Consider the following 11,267-nt stretch of genomic DNA (forward strand, 5'->3'; position numbering starts at 1 on the left):
GGTGTGAGCGTCGACCAAGTGAGACGGTGTTAGTTTACCAAGAGTAAATGAGTGCGCGGCAGTCGCAGGTTGGTTGGTAAAAACAGTGGCCCTCTTTACCTACCCTTTCCTTCGCTACCACCATTCCTCCCCCGCACCTGCCCCCCACGCACCCCTACCCGAGGCCACTCTCCTGGCCCGCTACTCACGCCTCGAATTCACCCTCCGCCGCGTCGCCCCGCAGCTTCGTTCCTCTCTTTCCTCTCGTTTGCCCGCCGCCCCCGCAACTTTCCTCTCTTCCACCCTCACCCACCCCCTCCCGTCTCCTGTCTCCTGTTCCACGGTTCTCTCCTTTTCCTTACCTTTCCGATATTCCACTCCTAGCAGTCTCGCGCGTAAACGTAAGATTCATTCGTCTTAAATCCCGGAGAAGCGACGAATTATTGCGCGCGATAGGTTTCTGGTTCTCTTCCGCGCGCGACGACCGCCCCCACGGCGAACGCCGGCTTCGTCGGCCCCCCCGGTGGGAGTTGTCCATCGCGGAACTTGGATAACCGCGTGTAAGATTGGGGCTGCCGCGCCGTAGTGATCGAGTAATTAACACCGATAGCTGTTCCTGGGAATGACTTAGTATTCATTTGCCCGGCCGTCGCGGGCCCGCTCTGTCTCTCAATTATCCGTCTCGACCTCCTCGTTTTATAGTTTCACGGTTTTGCGATGAATCTCGCCAAATAACGAGGAAATGAGACTGTATCGATCCTTAATGAATTGTATTGCACTCCGATTGATCGCCCACAATGTATGGGCAAAATGTATTAATAAGGAAACGGTAGTACGCAGGCATCATACCCCAAAGTTATGCGCAACTTGCTAATTTTAGTGTAATCGGTGGTACAAACAAATACATGTACATACACATTTGGATATGTAAATGTTTTTAATTGATTCTGTGGAAATTGATTTAATGAATTTTGCAGGTTCAACATCAATTAATTTATTTTACATGCGACATAAAATTGTTATACGTGAGTCCTCATTTTCCATCACACACCCTCAAAGAAAACAGCACATTCAAAAATATTTCAACTCCGTATCACAGAAATGGTTCGCACAATAAGTGATGAATAGTCAACACACGTTACATTCGTTGTACACTCAACCCTCCCTCCATCACTACTAACTCCTAGTACTATAATATCGTGTCAGACTCGTGATACGGATTTCGCACGAAATCTACTAAATATATGTATGTTATTAATTTCCATGAAACTGAAACAAAATCGTATTTTATTGTTATCGTTCTATCGGAGATTTCATAGACATTTTGTAGATAGATTGTACATGCTTGTCCGGGAGATTCTCATTATAAATTCGCGAAGAGAGACAGCTGACCACGCACAGCGAACTTCCAAGACATTACCATTTTTCGCACAGCCATCGCGCGCCCGCTAAACGCAATAAGCTCTCGAACCCGAAACGGCTGACAAGTGCAACGACAGGGGCGCGCGCGCGCGTCGATCGCGCTGTAAAAACTACCGGGAGCTCGGCGTCTTCCTAAAACCGTGTTTATTAATGGAGTGTTTGTAAAGTACCATTCCAACTTTTAATCAGTCCGCCTTGCGCTACTAGATAAATCTTAATTGTACCTTTCGAGCTGCTTTGCGCCGAACTTTCCGTCCTTGTCTCGCTCGGATCCAATCCCCCGCCGTCGCCGGAAGGTAGAGTGAACTTTCGTTCGCAGCTTTGAAACGAAACGCAGGCAACAATGCTCGATCGAATCCCTCGCGGAATGATCGGCCGTGATAACGTAATTTTATCTGCGGGAGCATGATTCTCGGAATGCCGAGCCGACAGCACGGTACGGAGGAACACTCGCCCTTGAACGGAACGCCCACGCGAACAACGTTTTAATTACACGTACACGGGCACAGGCCTTCCGACTCGCTTGGAAGGCGGCTCTCCCCGATTTTTCAAACATTCTGGTTCACCGGGGGGAGCTTCAGCTTTAACTTGAGCTCCGCACGCACGCACCGCGCGAAACGCGGACCTAAGAAAGCAGAGGAGCCGGGGCCAGGACTATCTCTCCGCTTATTCGGGCATAAACGCATCAGAGTACACACGGATATAACGAGGAACGAGCAAGCGAGCGAGCGAGCGAGCGTTGGCGCGCGTTTTCTGCTTGTCCGAAGGAGAAGGAAACGTCTGAAAGAGTACACGACAGGGGGAACGCTACGCCGGGATGAGAAGGAAAGAGCGAGAGAGAAAGAGAGAAAAAGGATCGACGGGGTGGATGGTAGCGAAGGGTGCAAGAACGTGAAGGAGGGTGAGGTCGAGGGGGACGAGAGTGGATAGGGTAGCTAAGACGAACGACTCCCAAGTAATTATAAAATGCAATCAATACTTTACATATTTTTCACGCAAATCGGGAGAGGGAGAATCCTGCGCCACCCTTGAACCCTCTGTACACGATCTCGCGCGTCGTGCCATCTTCTTTTCTCTCCGCGAACGCCTGTACACGCGTAGACGCAAATAATTACAGGTGCCGAGGCTTTTTACCGCGAATTGACTTTGTTAAAGTTCAGACAAAGGACACCAGCTACCGAGATGAGAGAATCGGTCGTGCGAGATGCTCGAGACATCTCGACATCCGCGGGTTACACGCGACGTCAAGTCACTTTTGTTGGCTGGCCCATGTAAAAGACGACTGTTGAATGCGTTACGAACATGGACGAGTTTAATTAATGTCATCCGCTCTTCAGAAATTTATTGTAGCGATATTAAAGCCGGCGGTTTCTTCGCGGGGCGATTACGTGTTTCGAGAGAGTTGTTGTTGATTTATTACGCCAAGTAATAAGCCTTTTACAAGTTCCTCGCCGGGATAGCAAACTTTGACACGTTTTTTATTTTCTATTCATCCCTCCCGCTTGCACCGTGACGCTGCGCCGGAACTCGTTGTTGTAAATAACCCAACCAAACGGATCGAATGGAACGGTGTTTTATGACGTAAGGCAGAAACGTGTCTGTATATTGAAAACAATATGTTTCATAACTACAACGTTTTCTGCATTTGTTATGTAGGAGCCACTTGAGAATGTTTACCGTGCTTTAATCACTTTATGCAACTGAAATCCTTATAGTCTGTCAACCTGCAGCTACTCATTTTTGTCGTAAATACATAATATAATTTATACATCACTCGATGGTAAGACATATTTAGTATAATTGACCGCATCCAATGTTATGATTTGCTTAATTAACAAATCATAAGCATAAAATTTGTATTTTCTTCGTTTCTAATAAGATGAGTAAACTTATAAATATTTTTACAAGCATTCTGTTCACTGTGTGATGAAGTCGGTAGATTGGGACCATTAACAAAACACTTTTCTTATGCAAAATAGCTGAAACTAACGAATTGCAGTGGCTGGTTCATTTTTACATGGGAATATTTTTTTATCGCATAAAAGTGATGCAAATTTTCGCGATAACCCACATTTCCAATTTTCCAAATGCGAAGTCTTGAAAAGTGGATGTAACTAAAATTGGAAAAGACCCGGTAAGGCCTCGGTAAGAATACGTTCGAAGGCAGTTCACGCTAAAGGACATAACGAATGCGATAATAAAGATAATTTGGCAGCAGGTTCCGCTCGTGACAATGTGAGTAGCATAAATGGGCGCAAGGATAGAAGGGGGGCGGGAGGGAGGGAGGGAGAGAGGGAGGTGGGGGGGATGACTGATTTTAATTACGAAAAACGCGGTACGGCATCGCACCAGTAATTACGGTTGTACAAATGTATCGTGAGACGCAAGAACAACGACGAATTCGTGACTGAGAATGCAATGTTCAAAAATGAACGAACAATGAGACCGGTCGGAGGAAATAATGTAAATTCACAGTACCCGAAACAATAACCCTTGAGCGTCGCTCGAAAACACTCTGGTTACCCCTTGCCCCTTGCCTTGCTCCGAGGGAGCAAAAGAGGAAGCGGAGCCGACGACGCGATCGTCTTTGACCCTAAATCCGTGCGCCACGTCGTGAACTTCGGAGACTGATTTACTACTTCGAAAACCAGCGCGTTGAACTCAAACCACCTAAGAGCAAACCTGCTTAATTAAAATTATAATGTTCCGCACTCTGATGACGTCGTTTGTTCTAATGGTGTTGAAAGTGTACGTGGTGGCACGCGGCAAGTTAGCACTACGTAATTGCTTATAGATATTCTACCCCGCGGTTCTACGTTACGTTTCGATTTCCTGAGACATTATCAGTTTAATTAAATCACGATGTTACACCTAACCTTACAAATAATTGGCATATCAAACGAGCTAAATGAAATTATTTTTAGTGCAGTGTACAACGGAAGTCGCAGCCATTACTGAAAAGAGAACTGTATAATTAATGTACATAAATATGAAAGGCCAATCACACCAGAAATCAAAATCTTATATTTTAAGTATAGAAATATTGGATAAAATTTCCAGCTATCTTTTATCGAGCCTAAATCAACTTCTTGAACTACGATTTATTTTATAGTTTCTTAGAAGAAGCAAGAAGTTTATCTTTATTGTATATGCAATCACGAATGACCACACAACGTCAACAACAAAATAGAATTTATTTTTGTTTCAAACCTTTATCACGAGAGTCAACGATGTTGTAATGCAAAAGACTTTATGATTTTTACATGATGCTGTAACATTAATTAAGCCATTAGTCATTAGTTTACGCATTCCGAGGAGAGTGTAATAGAAAGATGAAGAATATTCCGTGCACAAAATATGAAAATATGGAGGAAAGTTGCAGTTGGAGGTTTAATGACGCCGATCGCTAATCATCGATCGGATCGACGCGACTCTTGGAAAGATAATGGTTCAGGATATCTTGAAAATTTCCATACAAGCCTCTCCATCCGATTAATACCGGAACACTATCCTCCAGGAGACCCAATGGTCCTCCTACCTCCCCCACGGATCCCTCTGAACCACCCGTGAAAGTAAGTAGTGAGTGAGCGGCATTCAAGGGTTGGCGACTGTGGGGGAGGAGGGTGGATGAGGGGGGTGAAAGGGGGGCGGCAGTAGCTCCGTCGGCAGGCAACGAGTGAAAGGAGGAAAAATTCCTATGAGCACGGAGTGCGAGAGAGAAGAAGGTCATTGGAGGGTAGCAAGGTAGGGTGGGTACCGAGGGTACGGCCAGATTTTAACGATTCCTCTGCCGCGGAGTCTTAAGAGAAAGAATGGCGGGGATGGGTGAAATGAGAGGAGAGGGTCGGGGGTTGGTGAGGGCGTCGAGGAGGTGCGGGTGTGTAGGGGATGGCGCGGAAAGAAGAGAAAAGGGAGCATAGGAAAAGACGAAGAAGGAGGGCGGTGAAGAGGATGGAGGGGGAGGGTAGAGATCGCGGTGGCGGTCGACGAGGGTGAGCAGGGAGGGTGTGGGGCGAAGGACGTGAAATGAAGAAATTCTATCTACATTTCCAACCCTTCATGCAGCGTCTTACCCCCTTCGCCGCTAAAGCCCCGCACCCTACCCTCCCGGTCGCCCTCTTCTTTTCTCTTTCTTCTGCCTCTGCTTCTTCTTCCACCCACTTCGTTCCTTCGGCTGCCTAACCTCCTGCCCCTCCTCATCCCCGTTCTCATCCCTCTGGTAACCCGACCAACCCCCCTCGCGCGCTCGCCTGCTTCTCCGCGATGTCCCCTCGATCCCCGCGGCCCGCGAGCAACCACCCCGCTGAGACAATACGACCAACTCAACTCCCTGCCTCGGTCCGTCTTCTTCGCCTTCTTCTTCCTCTTCTTCATCCGTCGAACTCTTACCCGCGCTATATCCATCCGTCTCCCTTTCTCTGCCTCTCATTTCCTTGTTCCTATTCCCCTTCCACGTTCTAACTCCTTGAAGACCGGTATCGCTATCCACCACCATCAACATCGCGACTACCAGAAGAGTACAGCCAGAGCGCCAGGATTCATTCGGAGCTTTCTTTCGTTCTTTCTCGCACCGGTCCCACCTCCTATGTCTCGCTCCGTTTCTCCCATCGGCCTCGAACGACGGTGCTCGCCCGCCACTTCTTTCTCTTTTCTTAAACACAAAAGCGAAAATTTTGCTTATTAGAATATTTCCAGGAGGTATTCCTCTCCAACCTCCAGCATCCACCCCTCTACCACCCTCCCGCCCTCCCCCCCGTCCCACCGCCACCACCGCGCCGAACGGCACTCCGTGGCCTCTACCATATCCCTTCTCCTTGGTGCAGAGCTACACCTTCGCCTCTCTCCCGTGTCCATCTCTCTTTTCCTTTCTTTATCGTCGACAACGTTCAACCCCTGCGCCTTTCGTCGTCATCGTTCTCCTTGGTTTGGTGCGCGGCAGAGAGAGAGCAGGGGTGAGCCCGTGCACTCAAGTGTGACGGCACTGGGCTGCGCCGTCCGTCGGGTTATTCGCGTTCGCTCCTCTCGTTTCGAGCGTCTGGCCGTTCGTCGACGCCGTGGCGGACAACACCGGTGCCACCGGCGGCCATTACTATGATTGTGTGCACGGAACTTTAATTATTATTACAGCAGCCCGGGGAGCCGAGTGTATGACAATAAGGAGCACCGACAGAGTACTTTGCTCGGCTAGGTACAAGTTGCGCTCTGTACGCACGGTGCCGCGTGGGTGTCCCGTACGTGAATGAGCACGCCGACTCTGTGTGCACGTGCAAACGCTTTGCTCCTACAAAGACCCACAGATTGAAATCTTTTGTGGTTTTCTACATTTTTGCTCTTACCCCCCTTGCCTTCCCACCCCCAACTACCTCCTCTTACCCTCCCGTTTCTGCTCTACCCGGCATTTCAACGCTTTTCGCGGCTTGCTTTGTGTGTTTGATTTTCGGAGACGCTTGTCATTTGTAAACGCTACGCAGATAAGCACTCGCCCCGTGGTTCACCATCAAATTACACCATGAACTTCAACCGCGGTAAATTAAGTAATTAGTCGGCCAGGAATTCGTGGTTCGACGCTGTACGTAGAATCTGCAGTAGGGTCGCGACGACGACCGGGACGCTTGTGCACGCCGCGCTGATCGTGAGCAGAACTTCCGGCGAAAGACAACGTGCGTCTTTCAAAGTTTCCCGGTCACACGCCGGGAACTCGCGACTTTTCTGGTTCGGCCGAATCGCTTCTTACGATGGCCCGTGATAAGGCGAGAGAGATCGTAGAAAGTTTTTACCGTGAATTTATTAAATTATTTTTATACCGAGTGTCACCGATCTGGTGGTACAAGCCGCAGAGAGGTGAATCTACGTGAACAAATAGGTCGAGAAAAAAGAATACTGTTTTTTCGTTTAGGATTTCCTCTCTAGAATCTTGCTGTTATTCTCGAACGGTATGAGCAATATTTATTATCACATAATAGACAAACACAGTATTCATACATTTTAAGTACAGGTAAACGAACGCGTACATAGAGGGTGTTTCAGGACAGTAGGTATAAGTGGACAAGAGATGATTTTATGTGCAAAAATAAGTAAAAAAGTGCGAACAACATTTTTGTCGATTGAAGCTTCGTTTTCAAGAAAACTGAGTTTGAAAGTTCGATGGACTCGCGTGTCCCAGCGTTCACAAGAAGTAGAATTAGCTGATCATGGTCAGACGCGTCAGCCAATTTACTGGCTAAATATAAACGCTAAAAATCTATATTTCAAAGATAATATTAAAGAAGGCCTTTTGTTCGTTCAAAGAACGATGGGAGCATTGTCAGCGTATTCGCTACAAAAAGCACTGAATGAGTTTGGAATTTTTGAGTTACCTTCTTTCGCTCCAATCCACTCCAACTCGCTTCAACTCGCACCAATCCGATCCAGTTCATTGCAAACCGCTTTAGTCCACCTCAGTCCTCTTCAACTCGCTGTTACCAGCTCCATTCTACTCCGACCTGTCGATGCACACATCACTCAGACTTGAGTTTCCGAATCTACAACTCACGAAGACTCAAATTTAAGTAAACCGAGACTTGAAGACTCGGACGAAAAAAAGGATTGTTGGAAGCCTCGCCAAGAGAACCAGAATTTGAGAAAATATATTAGGGACTCTTCAGGTTTGAAATCCCAAGTTAAAAAGCACATAGATTCCGAAATTCATGCCTATGGATCCTCAAACTGCGCATTTTTTAAATCAAATGTTAAACACAGAAATGAAATAAACATGTGTTTCTTCTTGTAATAATTTTAGTAAGTCAAGAATATTGTAACAATATAGCTTAATTCTTCTAATGTCTTCACAGTACCTATTTAAAAGTAGACTTCTATGGAAAATAAAAATTATCTGAAAATACATTTAAATATACATTTAAAAATAAGTCTAAAAATACATTTATTTCTAGACTGCGGATCTTCATGCAAAATAAAAATGTTTTGTATTGATTGTGGAAAGCTGGTGTAACATAAAAATTGATTTCATCCCTTAACGACTTTGTTATATTAAAAGCAACAATACAACATTCTGGAATATTTAAAATCTTTTACTGTTTAACATTTCACCCAACAAATTCCTTCATACATGCATAAAGATCCACAGTCTCTCTATTTCTCTTCTCAACCATATGAATAAGTTGAAAATACTACAACAGTATATTTAAACCTTCTAAATATTTTAAATGCATAAATAATCCTTAATTTTAAAAACCGGGTCAGTTTTAAAAACTTTCCACTGTTTCTATGCAATGTTAGTTCAGGAAAAGCGAGAAAGAAATATTTATCGTAATTTTGTATGCAATATGTTTTTTCGAAACATTTAACGTAAGAATAAATGTTCTAAATGGCATGAAAATCAGCGTGAAAAAACCTCAAAACGAGTGCCCATTGTCGGGGATGCACGCAACTGCAAACTCCGGCGGTTCACGCATCTCCGGTTTAAATACAAAAATTATGGCGGAACATTGTCGTGAGTACAATTCCTGTCCATCCTATTGTTCCTGGTTGTCTATAGGACGCACAGAGGCAATAGAGCTTTTAAAGCTTAAAAACGTAAGTATGTGAAGTCCAGAGGAGAATGTACCCCGAAACGATGGTCTGGTTTGTGTGCAAGGGGACGCTGCTGTGGGGGCGGTCGGACAGGGGAAGGGTAAGAAACGGTGAACGGGTAAGATGTGTTTGTTCCACACGAGCTATTGTCCGCCAAGACTACCTTTCTATTGTTTGTTACAGTCTCGCCCTCTCTCTTTCAACAACACGTTCTCCCCGATCGGTATCTTACATCGCACCGAGCTTTATACCGTGTCTTTCGGGGCGAATATTTCGTGAGCTTTTTGCTTCCCGAATATTTCGATTTTTCCTCGGGAATCGATCGCGTTTTATATTTAGATATTTCTTCAACTTATTTTGAAAATTTGTTAACATTTATAGATCTTAGTTTAAACATTTTAACACAGTCGCCATTTATTCTCTGTCCATCTTTCTGTTCTTTCTCATATTTTCTAACAAATTATAATTTTTTCGTCTACGTTCGTGGATTATTTTAAATCATTTTAATTTAAAAAAAACCAATAATTTATTTAGTATATTGCACCATGTTTTAGTCAGATTAGTCGTATTAACCCTTAGCAGTCGAGGGGTGACTCTTATTCACAATATTGTTTACATTATTAAATATGTTAGTATCTAATCAATTACTACACATTTAAGTATTATATGACATAGTATATTAATTTCATATCCACAAATGAAAAAAATCATATGCAATGGAATTATTCTAGGTCGGAAATGTTTAATTTTCAAGTTAAAATATCTCTGGCTGCAAAGGTTAATCATTTGCATTGTGTCCTAGCATTCGCCAGAAGTAGAATTGGTTGGCCATGGTCAGACGCGTGAAAGGATTCCTATTCGACAGCGGAGTAACCAACGAATTTTCAAATTCGATTTTTTGGTAAACGAAGCGTCAGCTGAAAAAACTTCTTTGTTCTATTTCCTTATTTTTGCAGACACCATCACTACATGCCATGTCTCGTACTCTATTTTGTAATTTTGTTCTCATTATCGTTTATCCTTAAAAGTTAATGTTATCCAACAGGTGCGGATTTAATGATTTGTCTCATCTCCTTCTTTGTAATTTCTTTATAAATTTACACTTGTGTGCAACGTAGAAAATATAAAAAAAGTAAACATATCTATATAACGAACAAGGTTTTAGAATTAATTAATTCTAGGATATCTCACTATACCATTATTTATTCTTATTGGGAACGCATAAAGGGCCAAAACCTCAAATCCAGGAGACAAACGCATATCTGTCTTTAGCAAGCAATGATCATCGATCGCGCCGTTATCGGTGCCGTTCCGTTCAAAGGATTCGAAAATCACCCTAAGTACGAATTGTCTATAAGCTCGTCGCATAATTTCCATCTATCGACGCTTTTACGGGGCTTCGCTTTAAATCGGGCACGATAAACTTTAAACTCCGCCCGGCCGCCCGAAAACTTTCGACTTCCCCTTGCATTATCGTCTCCGGTGCTCCATAAGTTGCCGGTTGCCCGACCGAAGAAAAAAAGAATTACCAGAAGGATCATAGTGTAGAAAAAAAAGCCGAGGGTGTTGGAGGGTGGCAGGGGGTGGACAAGGGACCGAGGGGGCAGAAAGAAACAAAGCAAGTTGGAAAGCTTTGCATACATCCGGAGAAAGAAATCTACAATTTGGTGTATACGGCCCGTGGCTCGACGGCCCATGCGGAGCGCGTCGACGTAATTCCGCGTGGCTTCATAGCCCCGGGATTCTTCGGCCCTCGCAGGTGGTAGATAATGGCGCGAGTAAGAAGTATCAAGGGAGACGGGATCAGAAATGAAAGACGAAAAGATCACGGTGACGGCCGGGTACTGGGCTGTGAGAGAAAAGGCGGAAAAGGAAAGACGATAGAGCGAAAGGGTGGAGAGGACAGCAAACTACAAAATAGGGGTGAATAGGTGCTGCGGCCGGTGGCCGGGTACGAAAGAACCTGAAGAAGTGAAGGTGCAGGGGGGTCGGCAGGCGGCGAACAACACGTAAGCGGGGTGATTTTTCGAAAGGGAAAGGGTTACGTACGTCCTGAGCGTAAAAGATTATCGGGAGACAGAGAGGAGTACCGGTATCAACGGAGGCAACGACAACGATGAGTAGGACGACGACGGCGACGACGACGTCGGCAGCCCACTTTTTCCTCAAAAGGGGGACGTCGTACAGAGGGGGAGGGGGTGCGAGAAAGCGGGGGAGGAAGGGGGTGGATGGTTGGTGGAAGCTTGCTGGGTAAGAGTCGGGGGTACGGAGCACGAAATGAGGGTTCCTGAGTTTTT

General features: G+C 45.2%; 1 protein-coding gene across 1 annotated transcript; it reads right to left on the reverse strand.

The window, feature by feature from the left end:
- Positions 1–210: 210 nt before the first annotated feature.
- LOC143216426 (uncharacterized) lies at positions 211–8,271 on the reverse strand. The gene is made up of 2 exons (XM_076439454.1): positions 7,758–8,271; positions 211–6,052 (listed from the first exon to the last, which is right to left on the reverse strand). The coding sequence occupies exons 1-2, from the start codon at positions 7,815–7,817 to the stop codon at positions 5,501–5,503; spliced, it is 612 nt and encodes a 203-aa protein (XP_076295569.1). The 5' UTR covers positions 7,818–8,271; the 3' UTR covers positions 211–5,500.
- Positions 8,272–11,267: the final 2,996 nt, after the last annotated feature.

The sequence above is a fragment of the Lasioglossum baleicum genome, chromosome 15 (assembly GCF_051020765.1).
Source record: "Lasioglossum baleicum chromosome 15, iyLasBale1, whole genome shotgun sequence".
In the NCBI taxonomy this organism is placed as follows: domain Eukaryota; kingdom Metazoa; phylum Arthropoda; class Insecta; order Hymenoptera; family Halictidae; genus Lasioglossum; species Lasioglossum baleicum.

Bases quoted from the DNA above. Each gene is read 5' to 3' on its own strand.
- LOC143216426 (XM_076439454.1), bottom strand. From the start codon at position 7,817: ATGAACTGGATCGGATTGGTGCGAGTTGAAGCGAGTTGGAGTGGATTG. The intron at 6,053-7,757 runs GTAACTCAAAAA...TTTGTGTTTAAG, and splicing joins GTGGATTGGAGCGAAAGAAG to AAAAGAGAAAGAAGTGGCGG.